General features: G+C 41.6%; 4 protein-coding genes across 6 annotated transcripts; 2 read left to right on the forward strand and 2 right to left on the reverse strand.

Moving 5' to 3' along the window:
* The first annotated feature begins 1,895 nt into the window (after window positions 1-1,895).
* LOC124181052 (CUE domain-containing protein 1) lies at window positions 1,896-3,642 on the forward strand. Of its 2 annotated transcripts, none has more exons than XM_046567201.1 (4): window positions 1,896-2,492; window positions 2,580-2,958; window positions 3,053-3,139; window positions 3,244-3,642. In XM_046567201.1, the coding sequence occupies exons 1-4, from the start codon at window positions 2,391-2,393 to the stop codon at window positions 3,378-3,380; spliced, it is 705 nt and encodes a 234-aa protein (XP_046423157.1). In that variant the 5' UTR covers window positions 1,896-2,390; the 3' UTR covers window positions 3,381-3,642. The 2 variants fall into 2 exon arrangements, with proteins under 2 accessions (XP_046423157.1, XP_046423156.1); XM_046567200.1 differs by having other exon boundaries at window positions 1,899-2,492; window positions 3,053-3,145.
* Window positions 3,643-4,300: 658 nt separating this feature from the next.
* LOC124181033 (WASH complex subunit 4) lies at window positions 4,301-8,094 on the reverse strand. Its single transcript, XM_046567149.1, has one exon. It carries the CDS (start codon window positions 7,741-7,743, stop codon window positions 4,462-4,464), a length of 3,282 nt encoding a protein of 1,093 aa, XP_046423105.1. The 5' UTR covers window positions 7,744-8,094; the 3' UTR covers window positions 4,301-4,461.
* A 20-nt stretch (window positions 8,095-8,114) lies between these two features.
* Window positions 8,115-10,729, reverse strand: LOC124181049 (cell cycle checkpoint protein RAD17). Of its 2 annotated transcripts, none has more exons than XM_046567195.1 (9): window positions 10,544-10,729; window positions 10,040-10,454; window positions 9,763-9,919; window positions 9,570-9,692; window positions 9,269-9,447; window positions 9,084-9,173; window positions 8,718-8,908; window positions 8,528-8,643; window positions 8,115-8,454 (listed from the first exon to the last, which is right to left on the reverse strand). In XM_046567195.1, exons 1-9 carry the CDS (start codon window positions 10,556-10,558, stop codon window positions 8,358-8,360), a joined length of 1,383 nt encoding a protein of 460 aa, XP_046423151.1. In that variant the 5' UTR covers window positions 10,559-10,729; the 3' UTR covers window positions 8,115-8,357. The 2 variants fall into 2 exon arrangements, with proteins under 2 accessions (XP_046423151.1, XP_046423152.1); XM_046567196.1 differs by having other exon boundaries at window positions 10,661-10,726.
* A 106-nt stretch (window positions 10,730-10,835) lies between these two features.
* On the forward strand, window positions 10,836-13,467 carry LOC124181046 (U4/U6 small nuclear ribonucleoprotein Prp31). Its single transcript, XM_046567189.1, has 8 exons — window positions 10,836-11,132; window positions 11,223-11,420; window positions 11,574-11,778; window positions 11,868-12,037; window positions 12,129-12,286; window positions 12,371-12,661; window positions 12,754-12,978; window positions 13,230-13,467. Exons 1-8 carry the CDS (start codon window positions 11,012-11,014, stop codon window positions 13,332-13,334), a joined length of 1,473 nt encoding a protein of 490 aa, XP_046423145.1. The 5' UTR covers window positions 10,836-11,011; the 3' UTR covers window positions 13,335-13,467.
* Window positions 13,468-14,298: the final 831 nt, after the last annotated feature.

Here is a 14,298-nt window from a genome sequence, read left to right on the forward strand (position 1 = left end):
ACGCGACAAAGAATATCATCGATGGAGAACCCACCATAATTTTTCACCCCGCAAATAGAATAAACGCGGTCTTTAAATTACGCGCTGCACTTGCTAAGATCTAACGTGACTACATTTTAATGAGACGATCGAGAACAGAGGATTAGAACTTGCGAAAATAATTTCGATTGTTACTTGAGTTTAGCTGGCAACGAATGAAAATTGACTCTGTGAATTTCTTCACAGCCTAAACAACTTCGCGGTGCCGATTAACTGCTATGTGTTTATCTCTGCGCTCCGAATCCCTTCACACGACAAATTGCAGATGTAAATCTGAATATTCGCGGCTACTTTTCATATTTCTTTCACTTTAATAACGAGAAATAACAACCATACCGTAACGGCACGCCAAGACCCGTCCGTTAAATTGGAGGGAAGAGAGAAAAATTTTATACCGATTGTCTGTTGTTTGTACGACTCGAACCCCACAGTATAAGTCACGAATCCCGCCAAAATCCGTTGACCACGAACTAGGACGTTGACAAGCATTGATAACGAATGCCAATTGAATCACTTTATTTATTACCGACTTTCTCTCACAATTGCATGAAGATATTCTGATCTTTGTTCTGTACGGTATATTCAAAACCCGAGTAAATCTCGAATAAAATGTCTATCTTTCGCTAATAAAACCGGGCAACGGCCATCGTGAGGTTATTTCAATTATTTCAACCGACTTTGTACATCAAATTAACGAATATTTACACTCACAATTATCTTCCTAGTCACGGGAAACCGCTATATGAATCACTTAGGTCAGCATATACTCGATATAAAACCGCGAAGATGACAAATAGGGCATGATTTTAGAATAAATATGACGTAATTGAAACTGCAAAACAGACAACTTTTGGTCACTGCTCGCAGCATACCGGCATCACTGAATAATTTTCAATAGGGCTTATATATTATATGCCTTGATCGAAAAGAAAAACTATAAGTACAAGCGTTTTAAGAGATAGTAAATGTAGGTACGTAATAATTTGTCCATTTTTTATTCTGGTGTTTTCCGAAGTCCTTCATACAATTGGATGTAGATTACCGGGAATCGTTTTATGATCGGTTCTGCATTCAATTTAAAACGTAAATGTGTAGTTATAATAGGAAACGGGAGATTCTGATATGTCCGATAAAATGATAAAATTATAATTCAGAATAGACCCTTCTTCATCTTTATCGTCACATTTTTATATCCGCCAATTGTTCGATTTGAGACATACTACTCCGTGGTTGAGACGCCCTGGTAGCAAAATTTCGTTTCGCTGCAGCCTAGGGGCCCTAGGGGTTGCTTGTTAGTTGGGAAATTGGTTACATTTGGCTACCTGTGCGCCGATTTTTGGCGACTTGTGGTACTATTTATTTAGGAACCCCGCACCATGGAGACTAGAGCAGCCCCCTGATACACGCTGCTAAAAGTGGTTCGCAAAATGTCCCTCGATTCTGCCGCCAATCTCCACCGCTAATGGCGCTAGTAGTTGTCTGACAAGCTCGCGCGTGGTCAGCGAGGGCAGCGAGCGTGTCGGAAATCTACTAGCGCCAAGTAGAGGAACTAAAAAACGGGGACAAAACACGTACAATTTTTTAGTATACGAGCAGTGGTGAGTTCAGGGGGCTGAACTAAAGGAAAGGAGTCCGAACGCACAGTGATGAAAGATCTTGTAGTTCCGGATGTATCCGCAAGCGATAGCAGCGCCTGGTTACGAATAGGATACATACGTGAGGATCGACGATTCAAAAATCACCGCGCTGACGGTGCCCGCAGTGGTAGCGCTGCCAGGCGGTTACAATCCGCGGATCGTTCATCACTTTCACCGACCATTTGGCTAGCATTGCGTTCGGACTCCTCACCTCTAGTTACCATGCCCACACCTTGGCAGCACCGTGTACGTAACTACTTACTTCACGCTAGCAGCAGTTAGAGCGTGCAGCAGCGGGCATGAGCGGGCAGTCGAAGCCGAACCGAAGAGCCGAGTGGTTTTGAGAGGGATGCGCAACTGTCATAACAGCAGCTCGTTTGTAATCCGGGTAAAGTGATGATGATGAGTTCTTTATTATGCCAGAATGCGAGATCTTTCTGCGTATTGGGGTTGGAAATCCTATGAGGATATCAGCAGGGCGCCGGGCAATATACAATAGTTTGCACTGGGTCGGAGCAATCGCGGCGTCGGCAAATTAGAAGTGCTCCGTGTCGCGGGGAGTACGTATGTGTGTGCGTTATACGTGCGAAAAATATTTCAAAATGGATATTATTGTTTGCGACGAAGTCACCGCTCCACGTGATACAACAAAGGCTATAATCGCTCGACCGTCGCAGCGTTGGTAATGCAAAAGTAAGAGAGCGCACCTTTGCCATGGCGTCTGCTGCAGAACAGCAACAGACTACCCTGGAATTTTACCAGGCAATGGCTGACTTCAAAAACATGTTTCCACAGATGGACGATGACGTTATCGAGGTGACCTTGTTTACACCCAACACCTCCACGTATATTTGAAATAAATACATACAGAATATTTTAAACTTGGCTCATATTTTTTTCCAGGCTGTGTTACGTTCGAACCAGGGTGCAGTTGACACAACTATCGATCAGCTACTGGCAATGAGCACGGACAACGAGAATGAAAAGATCAGAAGTGAGATTGAGCAGAGCGAAGATTCATCTGAAGATAATCAGGCTAAAATCGAGCCTTGCAAGTCGCTGAAGACTATTCACAAGTGGCAGCCTCCCTTGCTAGGTCCGTTGCCAGACACATTTCTGAGGCTTCCCAGGCAGTGGAGCGAGAGCTGCGAAATGCCGGAGCCTGGCGGCGCATTAGAAGGCTCCACACTGGAGGACGAACGTATTGCAATCTTTCTTCAAAACGAAGAATTCATGGCAGAACTGAGGTGGAATGAAGATTTTCTTTCCACCTTGGCCAGCGGTCAGTCGATGAGTCAGGCAAATTATAAAGAAGAGCAAATGTACGCCGTGTCTGATACTGATTAATCCGATCATTATTTTTGTTTTTTTTGTAGATACTAAATTAGACGAATGTGAGAAATCTGCAGGCACAGTAAGCCACGACGATGAGGATTTATTCAAAGAAAGATTACGAAATATGGGTAAAGGTATTGAGAAACGGGATTTATTCAATAAACTGAAGCTGAGGCCTGCTTTGCCAAAGAAGCTTCTAAACTTTTAAATACTTTTTCACATACTGTTACAGTTTCGCGGCGTAAATTTGCCCAGCTCACCAAGGTGTTTACACGGAGTAAGAAACGTGGTGGAAGACAGCTGCTACCACCCACACCATCGTGTGACGACCTTTTGGAATCTGAGGAGGTATCCAGATCTCAAAACTAGGCTTCCGCCTGCTCTCCAGTACTTCCTTGAAAGGAACAGAGTTATAATCTCTAGTCAACATCGTTATCCTGACCAGATTGAATAATATTCAGGTTAGAAATGTATGTGGTGTAGAAAAAAAGTAGTAATGTTACTGGTTTTTGAAGAAAAGCAAAGATTCTAGTCACGCAAGTAGGAAAGAATCAGTGAAAGAAAATATAACAATGCAAGCAAATGGAATCCTCAACAAGCTATATTAAAATAATAACCCAACGTATACTTATATTGTCGCTATAATCACAAAAAACTTGGTAATTATTGAGGTGAAGAGATATTTTGTTGGAAATAGTCAATACCCTGGATACACTTCAAGGATCTGGTAGCTCTTACACGTAATTAAATCAGAGATATTTAGTCGTCGAATTTCATTTCTCTGGAATCAAATGAAAATTTACCTCACAAAGGACCCTTTACTGATTGCGTAGTTATTCAGGAATCAAATTTAATACCTACTTAATGCATAAAATGAACTACTTGGGGTTAGTCCCGCGGCAGAAGCTAATAACTCTAAACGATTAGCTTTGAATTCGTGCGTCAAGATAAACCGTAACCATCCTCGTTTCAATATCATTCCGTGTGCTTATCAGAGAACTGTTCAATATTAGGATTGTAAAAGCAATGTAATCTCTTCCGATCGGCATATCTAGTCATTTATCTGTCTACCAATCGTCGAATGTATTATACTACCGATAATACTGTTACTTTAGTACAGTTTATAAGTAAGAAAAATATAGCAAAGACGTTGAAATTCGTCAGACATACCAATAAAAAAATTGCGCGACAGAAATTGAAGTCACACTTATGGAAAACCTGATACCCACAGTGTACTAGTTTCGTACCAAGGTGAGATGACACATTTGAAGGACAAACTGAAACTAGTATCAGTATAAACTTAGCCGTTTATTTGAGTTACTTAAAAATTGTATATTTCGTAATACAGAGCATGGTATTATATGCTTGTTATGAAAGTCCCTATTATACGCTTGGTTATAATATTCAAACGTGTTTTTCAAATTTAACATTGAAACTTATAGCTAATGACTCAGAGGGAAGACGTATCCGGCTGCTTGAAGAATACTCGCGCGCCCGAAAGGCTGTAATAGAGAAGTTGAAACTCAGCATTTCTTTCTGCCAGACATTTTAATGTTAAAGCTCTAGTCTGTTGTAATTTTTCGTCGCCACAATCGTCTTTATGCTGCGCCGCTATTCTTTCTCGAGTCATTTGTTCCTCGACGGTTTTGAACCACTGAAGTCCGTCTATTTCCGTGTTCTGATCAAGAAGGGCATTAATGTATGCGACTCCCATTGCAAATCCATCGTCGGTAAATGCTGCCCCGGTCTTATTCTTTTTAGACATTTTCTCTTTGTTTCCCAGAGCATTATCGACATAACTGAGTGTGAGTGGAGGAATGATGGCGTAAAATTGTTGTAAGTGGACGTTTTTTGTATCGCGGAATGCAGAAGCGAATACATCTACCAGTAGTCTGAAGTATTGTGTTCCTTCCGTGAAGCTTTGCACTAAATTTGCAATGTCATCGTCGAGCCGCTTTCCGGCAGCTTGTGTAGTTATTGTAAAGTCCAGCTTCTTACATGTCGACTCAAACACAGTGTCAGAATTAATTGTGGGAAGAAAAGCAATCGCGTTGGAACAAGCGTCCAAACCCCCAGACCGAATCAGTCTAACGTAACCAAGGGCATTCCCTATTTGAGATACCAGAATCCTAAATTGATCTAGATAACTGAGACCATCCGTCGTCATTCCAAGCTTGCGTATACCCTTCTGAAACTTCTCAGCTCTCTCATATGTATAAGGAGTCGCCCTGCTCTCTCTCTGTAATTTGATGAATCTGATATCTCGTATTAATCGTGATTTTATATGTTCATCAAATAGGAATTGTGAAAATGTGTGTAGCTTCGCACGGAGAAATTGATAGACGAAATTCACTGTAGTGCTCATTATTCCGTTGCCATGGGTTCTGATCGAGTTCGCTATGTGCCTTATCCCGATTGTGTTCAGATATTTATTAGTACTAGTACGCTCTATGAAAGTCTGTGTATTTAAGTTGTACAAGTATTTGGCAACGAATGTGTCTATATTTCTCATTATTTCAAGCGCATCTAAACCCTGTTCCAAATTCTGTGTTGGTAAATGATCCTGAACCATTTCTAGATTCAGTTTATAGCCAGCTAATCTCCGCATTGTTCCGTACGTCCTCCAGTCATGTAGAGCCACGGTGGTGAGATTGTAAAACATGCTGTCCAAATAATGTTCGATGAACCTCTTTGGGCTTAAGAAATTATCAGCAACAGGCAGTGGAGAGGCTCTGACTATCCTGTTGGAATTAACAGCACCAATCTTGAATGGATTCGAGTCATCCAGCTTGAGATGCGCGTGAACATGTAACCTCAGGCTGGTTTCAATCTCGTGACAGGCTGGTTCTAGCACATTTTTCACTAGCATTTCCCTATGCTCTTTATTTCTGCTTCCCACGGAGTTGGGAGGCTCGTGATCCGCTACTGCACTATTTAGTGCACCGAGTAAATGAACAATCCGACTTATATCTGAGTTGCCATCTATGACCATGCTCAAGTAAGCGGGCAGCATGCTTCGATGATAGAGTACGCTAGAGTAATCGCAAGCCTGCCTAACCAGGTCATGTAATTCTGCGATAGTATCGTAGGCGTCCAGATATCCCCTCAATTTGACTAGTTCTTCCTCTTTGAAGCTGTCTGTCAGTTGGCTAGCAGCTGCCAGAGCGCAGCGTGTTATCAGCCTCCTGTCGTCTGTCGGGGGACCGTTCATTAGTCTCATACCAAGGCCTATCAATGTCATAGTATCGAGCTGCTCCCTGCTGTATCCTTTGTCCTTGCTAAGCATCAGTCCTCTCTTGGCCGTTTCGAGGATGACCAATATTTGATAACAGAGATGCTGGATAACATGGCTCTGGGACTGAATAATGACTGAGCCGAAAGTGTAAAACGTTGTTTCAAGTGACTTCTGCATTTCTATGAGTCTGCATACAAGCTGGACAATGTTTCGGCTCATTGGTTTCAGCAGAGCAGCGTGAAGATTGGTGGTGAAAAATATATTCTCTTTTACCTGCTGCACCAGGATTACAAACTCAATAAGCATACAGCACCTTCTTTCCAGATCAGATTGGTGAAATTTCTCAACAGGATGCACGATAATGTTCTGCATCTCGACTGACCACTGGGTCGCCCTTCTAGCCAGGGAATTTGTGACCTCTGGCAATCTTTGGATCTTAGAGGCAAGGATCTTTTCCCCGGCTTGCGAACCGACTACCAAGCCAAATTCTTTTGGGACTGAATTGGCCAAAAATTTATTTGGAATCCAGATAATATTGCCAATCAGAGTAATAGAGTAGTATTTTTTATTCATTTCGCAAAGCCTCTTAAGAATCTTCTTATCTACAGTTCCGAACAATTTGACAATGACGACGACCCCTACATTTGTACGTATCCAGTTTTTGTTAAACAATAAATTGTCACTGGCTTTCTTTTCCACATCCAGCATAGTATTTTTCAGGTAACAAGCGAAGTGATTCTGCATTATTGGGCTTTTTTTCACATCCATCGCCCTATCGATAGCTCCGAGAAATAAATTGTTAGCCAAAAGTTGATGGCGCAGATCTTTCAGCAGCTTTTCAAAAGTACGTAACTTTGAGCCAGGTATATTGAATTGCTCAGAATTGTGGAGCATTGTGCTAGCGCGGACGCAGTACTGATCCCAAGTATCGAGTAGCGAAGGTTGAGCGACGATGATCTCATCTAGAGTTACAAATGTTACAAATAAGTCAACCAGATGTTCAATGACCAGTGGAAAGTATATATCATAGGCATTGCCCGTCAGATTCGACAGCTGCTGGATGGTCAAATTTGCGACAAGCGATACCCGTTTGACGTATGCTGACAGGTCCTGCAGAATTGATAACAAGACATTGACGTCGTCCCCCTTTTCGTCAACACTGCATCGTTCGCCCTGGGTGAGTAGCCTCTGGTAGAATTTATTACCTTCGATTTTCAGTAGTCTGATTTCCCTGCAAGTACCCGCGACCGCCGCGAGAAGCTTGGCCAATGTTTTGTTCTCCATTTCTACCATGTCCATTATGGTAATGTCCTCGCGGGGGTTGTAAACGAGATGGATCGGCCCTTGGATGACGTATTTCAGAGATGTGTCAGGAACCCAGCTTGAATCCTCGATTGATTTGTTAAAAAAGTTACCATACTTTTTTAGCTGCGCTTCTCCGACCGTTCGATGAATTGCCTCATCCCTCGCACTGTTCCACGATATTGAGTCTATCATGTTAACGGTGCGGATTTTTTCCCTACGCAATTTCACACTATCAATATCAGTCAGTTGTCAGTTTTGCCGTCCATTACGCTTCTCCTCCGCGTCCGGCGTATACATTGTAGGTTAGTTTACCGATGTCAATTTCCACTGGCGGATTTGAAGGTTAGACAGACTGTCGGAAACCGAAGAGTATAAGTAAACTCTTTGGTCGGAACGATAACAGGACAACCCGTTTGTCGCGCACGCCCAATGACGCCCATATAAATCACGATCTAGGCAACCAACGCTGCGTGTCACCAGATAAGAATCACACCCACATCAAACCGCGGTGAAACAAGGGTCAAATGTCGTCAAGCTGTAATCAGGGTCATGTGTGAAGCAAATTTTCGATAAGATCATTTATTAACCAGTCGTCTTTGTGCAGCTGTTACAATAATTCAACGGGCTCTTAGTCGAGCTTGTTCACAGTCTCTGTATGAAACGTATCTAGAAATAGCCGTTTAAATAAAAAAAAATAATAATATCTGAACAAAATATGATTGGAAAATGATCATTGACGAAACACGTGGTATCGGCAATTTGTTTTCGGGTCGTGAAAAATCTTGGTATTTTAAAATGTATATCCTTTAATTTCCAAGCCCCTTGAATGTTATTGTCGAGGCTAATTTAGGGCTGATCAGCGATTTGTACCAGAGGGTTTCAGTGGATGCGAGATCCCTGCAGCTGGAAATAACAATGAAAACATTCATTTCCACATATCGAATTCGAAACTATAACCATGCCCAGCTATACACACATTTTTTCGTCATTACGTGGTTTTCTTACTGGATTCCAACCCGGCACAGGATCATTGTTGGTAATCATTATTCCACGGATACAAAACGACAGTCCAAGTCTGCCCAAATGCGAGTCCTGAAATTTTTTCATTGTCATACAACTTACATCACATATTATTTACATATCCGTTTGGAATGTAATCCACATACCCTCCAATCAGATATAAGACAATCTGAAATGCTAAGTATATCAGTGGCTGCAGTAGCTTCTTCGATTCCTCTTGTGGTATTCAAATGATTTTCATGTAAAAACCGCGCGAACGTAGATGGTTGAGTTTGAAAGAAGTACGCAATTTCATCTGGGTCATGTACAAACTTCCATGAATTTCCTTCGACTAGACCTGAAAATTTAAATGACTACCAAGTACTGGATAATCAAAAAATCGGTATTTTCGGAACTTCACGATACTTTGAACGGAAGATTAATTTAAACTTGTGATGTAGCTCATAATTCACACAGCATATAATTCTATAAGATGTTTTTCGATTTACTTCTGAAAATGAACTATAACTTACGTTTGGGATTAGTTACTCGACCGATGGCATGAAGTAGGCTTAAAGATTCTCCACGACCTCTTCCTTCGCAATCGATTTGTCTATTAGGTACTAGAAGCATACGTACATTGAATAACATTGGAGCTAAATCCAGCAGCTGTATATAAAGCTGTGTAAAGTGCTATGAAAAGGCTGTATGTAAAAACCTTTCAGAGAAGCGAATATGAGGTTAATAACAGTGCTCCTAATATCACCGATATTGTTGGATAATATTTCTTCTACGATATGTTGAGACACGTGTACCATGTGAGAGGCTCTGGTGTTAAAGACTAGTGAAACTCTCTTCAAAATATTCTTTGTGACCGCTTGTGTGACTGGATTTATGCTGCAAAGCAATACGGTCAAATTCAACGAGTTGATTACAGTGAAGAGTGATATATCATTATAGAATATTTTTCTAGTGCTACAAAACCACACGAAATGTCAATTTCATCACGAGAGCCTCACCTGATATGGCAAATGCCAAATTTTTCCCGGACATTTGGTGGAAATAAGGTTTGCAGCGCTCCCATGCCCCCTGAATCAGTGCAAATAAATACAACTGGTTCTTTGCCCGTCCCAAAGTATTGCCTGATAAATAATTATAACCGTCATACTTGAATTCAACATACATAATGCAAAATCTGGAACATAGACTCACTCGAGGAGTGTGTGAATGGCATCTTTATCGTTGAAGTAAACATTTGGAAAATCCTTAACGAGTAGTAGGCGTCTGCAACAATCTTCAAAGAGAGAACCGTATCTTGTAGTTCTGACCATAAAATCTTGAAATTTGTCTCCTTGCCTCGTGAATCTATCTATGAGAAGAGGTAGTAAATTATTTAAGGAGTATTTATCATCAACATCAAGTGTTTCTCCTATTTTTAATCATTGAAAATAAATGTCTTTTATGCTATCGACAGTATTGATCAACCTACTATTTTCATCCGCGCCTTGATCAGCCGGTGTGATCCATTCGACACATTCAAACTCCTTCTCTTTGGCAAGTAGTTTAAAGCTAACGGTTTTTCCACAACCCGAAGGACCAGAGAGAATCAAAGCGCATGGCTTGCTCCTGATAGTTTTATATTCCAACCAATCGTATATTTCTCTTTGTTTTTGTCGGCTAATAGATAACTCTGAGGCCTCTTGAGGTTCGCAAGCTTTGAGAAGAGCCGGTAAGCTGTTTATATGTGTTTTTTTGTCATAAATATCAATCGTTCGTGACACTCGGTCTAGGGACGGTACTTCTGTTTCTATTTTGGGTCGCTTCGCAGGTGTCACCACATCTCGCTCACTCACGTCACAGTCAAAGGACCATGACATCCGACTACCTTTAGTCTTCTGTAAATTCTAAAGAATTTGAAAATTTGTGAGATGACTGTGGCACGTGATAAGTTTGGATCTATTATGACTGTTATCTGTATTCAATGCTTATTCACCTTTGAACCGGACATGTCTGATTCATTTGCGGAAATTCCTGGACAGGGATTGTGGTTCGAAATTACTTTAGGGCGTGCCTAACTGGATTCTAGATCTAAATACTTCCTGATTGTTACCTGCCGCCAAACTTCAAAGTGACAGAATGTTCGTTCTTTGGTTCATTCAAGTTATTCGCTTGTCTCTGCAGCCATCTGTAGCTAAATACGGGAACAACGTGAAATCGGCCATTTTTAAATACACAAAGTGGGCATTGGCTATTGGCACCATTAACCTCTGTTTATGATAAACGGTTGAGCCACGAATAGTATTACTTCGCGGGTTGAGCACAGCAACGTCGCGCGAGACTTGGTGAGACGTAAACAAAAAGGTTGCTCAGATTAGGATGGAAGAAGTTTAGGAATTGAGGTTGAAGTTGCAGAATCCTCCAAGTACATACCTCTTGAAATAAACTTCCCAATTAATCCAAGATGTCTTTGGCTGACGAGCTGCTGGCCGATTTGGAGGAAAACGATGACGCGGACAAGTTTATGGAAGAGGCTGAGCCGGAATTTATTCCACCTGCAGCCGTTGCTAAGCCGATTGAAGAAGGTCAGGTTTACTATTCACAGTCTCTGTTGCATATACATATCAGTTACCGGATAATTCAGACTTCACATTAAATTCGATACTTTATTACAGAGGTCAAAGTTGCTTCCGTTCGAGAACTCGCAAAATTGCGCGACTCTCCGCAGCTCCAGAAAGTCGTTTCTCTTATAGACAGCTATGGCAAAATACCAAGAAAGTCAGCGGACATCGTAGGTCCGGTTGAATCCGACCCTGAGTATCAGCTCATCGTCGAGGCAAACAATATTGCCGTCGATATCGACGATGAAATTGGTAAGTTTCCCGCAGATTGCAACAGCTTTAACACGCTCAATGGGTGGTTCATTTTGTAATTGCCAGTCACAAAGTAGGTTCTGGTTAGGGCAATGTGACAAGTTTTAACGGATACCAAATTTTGCCAATATGTATAGGTCCCTAATTTTTCAGCAATCATTCATAGATTTACAAGGGATAAGTACTCCAAAAGATTTCCTGAGCTGGAGTCGCTGGTAGTTGGTCCATTGGAGTATGTCATGACAGTTTGTGAATTAGGGAATGATTTGGATCGAGCTAAGAACAATGAGAAGCTGCAGCAGTTCTTAACGCAAGCTACTATCATGGTGGTGTCGGTGACTGCATCTACTACTCAAGGGTGAATTTTCCAATCAAGTTTAGCATCCTGGTTAAACAATTGCTGCCTATAATTTTTTTTCATTCAATAATCTACGTTATATTCATTAGCCAACTTATGACTGAAGAGGAAAAAGAGGCAATTTGTGAAGCCTGCAATATGGCTGTAGAACTGAATAATTGCAAGCTGAAAATATTCGAATATGTTGAAAGCAGAATGGCCTTCATAGCACCGAACCTTTCTATAATCGTTGGAGCTTCGACGGCGGCAAAAATCATGGGTAAGTGAGGTAACTGTGGAAAACAAAGTCACTGTATCAATTTATTATCTTGAAAATTTGAATTCGTTTTTGTCCATTTCAATTGTTACAGGGATTGCTGGCGGTTTGACAAAGCTATCTAAAATGCCAGCTTGCAATCTTCTGGTTTTGGGCTCCCAAAAAAAAATGCTTTCTGGATTTTCCCAGGTGGCTGCCCTCCCCCATGCCGGATTTATTTATTATTCTGACATAGTGCAGGACACACCGCCTGTAAGTGTTTCAATGATTTCTTCCACCTTGCAATCTGATCTATCTTGGTTTTTGCTCAACTTGGACTTGCTTTTGTGCTCACAGGACTTGCGACGAAAGGCAGCGAGGCTTGTCGCCACAAAGAGTATGCTGGCTGCGCGAGTCGATGCTTGTCACGAGAGTACGGATGGTCACATTGGCCAGGCACTGAGGGACGAGATAGAAAAAAAATTGGATAAGCTGCAAGAACCCCCGCCAGTAAAATTCATAAAACCTCTTCCAAAACCGATCGACCCTGGTCGAAAGAAGCGAGGCGGTAAACGTGTACGGAAAATGAAGGAACGATATGCGATCACAGAATTTCGAAAGCACGCGAACCGGATGAACTTCGCCGACGTAAGTCTTTTCTACAGTTCAAGATATCAGGCCGTCGCAGATTTCAGAAATCTTGAGAAAAATTGCATTTCGTTATTTTTCTCGCTCCGCAGATTGAGAATGACGCTTATCAAGAGGACTTGGGTTACTCCAGAGGGACTATTGGCAAAACGGGAACAGGCCGTATCAGACTACCTCAAATTGATGAAAAGACGAAGGTGCGGATATCGAAAACTCTCCAAAAAAACTTGCAGAAGCAGCAGCAATGGGGCGGCAGTACGACAGTCAAAAAGCAGGTTTCCGGTACCGCGTCGAGCGTTGCCTTCACCCCGCTACAGGTAAATTCTCACGTTTTTTATCTCTGGGATGACGAAAAATCTCAAAGTTATCAACGTTAAAATACACCAAGTCTCCGTCATGTTTTTATACTCACAACTCAATTCATGAAGTCTAGTATAGTTACGAACAGTACAATTATATTGATTATTGATTCTTTTTTATTTTTTATTTTTTATTTTTTATCTTTCGTTAGTTTCTATGCGCTTCTGTATAATTGGACAATAAGTATAAACACTCTATTCTTTATCAGGGTCTGGAAATCGTGAATCCTCAAGCAGCAGAGAAGAGAGTCAACGAGGCGAATGCAAAGTACTTTTCAAACACTGCAGGTTTCCTCAAAATAAAAAAGTCATAGTTTGTGTTGATCATCTTCGCTTCGTCAACATTAAAAATAATGGCGCTCATATAATTCTACCATTTGGAGCATAAGTATGTAGGTAAGAGTAAATTGTCTTTTATACAAGGGAAAATAATGATGATAAAGATAACGACAGTCTTAATCGCATTATTTAAAGTTAGTAAAATTAGTTTATATCCGATAAATTTTATTCGACGGCCAATGTTTCAAGTAGATATACTGAGTGCTCTATTTACCTGCCCATCTGAGCTGACTTTGAGATTTTAACCTCTCGTCGATCGCGGGTCTTGAGTTCTCTCGTAACGTAATAGAAAAAAATGATCTGACCTCGCGTAAGATCGGCATCCTCAGTCCATGTTTTCGTTTTCTACGTCTACTTCGCGTTTAAATTTGAATGACCGCGACTGCGTGTGACGAGCACAATCTCATTCGTTTAACCAGCTCCGCATAAAATAGTTCCGCGGTGTTGGGCTTCGGTTCGAAGCGGTTCAGGTTCGTTGGGCAAACGGTGTTGCGAGTGAAAGCATACATCGGTCAATTGCACAAACCGCGAATGACATGCCGCCGCCTCACCCACGTGCTCTCATACTCGAAGTTCATATGCATGTGTTTTTGCGCCATATTACCCAAAATTTCTTTGCAAATGGACTTGAAATTCTTTTCATGACAGAGGGTCATGCGGCGCCTCATCTTTTCAGCGTAATTTACCGTCGTTTGAAAGCTGCAGAACCCACGAATTGCATAACAATTACCGAGTGTGAAAAGAAAACTTCGCACTGACAGTGAAACTCCTCTTTCCTGAATTCCGAGCACTCAGCGGTACGTTGTGGTTCGTCAATTTAGGCCCACCCCATCATCCGTCGCTAGCTTGAATTGAAAACAAACCGACCGTGGACTGTTTACCCGCGTAAACTATCGCACCGTAACCCGGCTTCCATAATAAATGCGTGTAGTGACACGG

Source organism: Neodiprion fabricii, chromosome 4 (genome assembly GCF_021155785.1).
Source record: "Neodiprion fabricii isolate iyNeoFabr1 chromosome 4, iyNeoFabr1.1, whole genome shotgun sequence".
Taxonomy (NCBI): Eukaryota; Metazoa; Arthropoda; class Insecta; order Hymenoptera; family Diprionidae; genus Neodiprion; species Neodiprion fabricii.

Coding starts and splice junctions, on each gene's coding strand:
- LOC124181049 (XM_046567195.1), bottom strand. Junction 8,909..9,083: donor TCGAGTAACTAATCCCAAAC/GTAAGTTATAGT, acceptor TTAAATTTTCAG/GTCTAGTCGAAGGAAATTCA. Junction 8,644..8,717: donor GTCTTATATCTGATTGGAGG/GTATGTGGATTA, acceptor AAAAAATTTCAG/GACTCGCATTTGGGCAGACT.
- LOC124181033 (XM_046567149.1), bottom strand. CDS start 7,743: ATGATAGACTCAATATCGTGGAACAGTGCGAGGGATGAGGCAATTCAT.
- LOC124181052 (XM_046567200.1), top strand. CDS start 2,391: ATGGCGTCTGCTGCAGAACAGCAACAGACTACCCTGGAATTTTACCAG. Junction 2,493..2,579: donor TGGACGATGACGTTATCGAG/GTGACCTTGTTT, acceptor ATTTTTTTCCAG/GCTGTGTTACGTTCGAACCA. Junction 3,146..3,243: donor ATTACGAAATATGGGTAAAG/GTATTGAGAAAC, acceptor ATACTGTTACAG/TTTCGCGGCGTAAATTTGCC.
- LOC124181046 (XM_046567189.1), top strand. CDS start 11,012: ATGTCTTTGGCTGACGAGCTGCTGGCCGATTTGGAGGAAAACGATGAC. Junction 12,662..12,753: donor ACCGGATGAACTTCGCCGAC/GTAAGTCTTTTC, acceptor CTCGCTCCGCAG/ATTGAGAATGACGCTTATCA. Junction 12,979..13,229: donor TTGCCTTCACCCCGCTACAG/GTAAATTCTCAC, acceptor ATTCTTTATCAG/GGTCTGGAAATCGTGAATCC.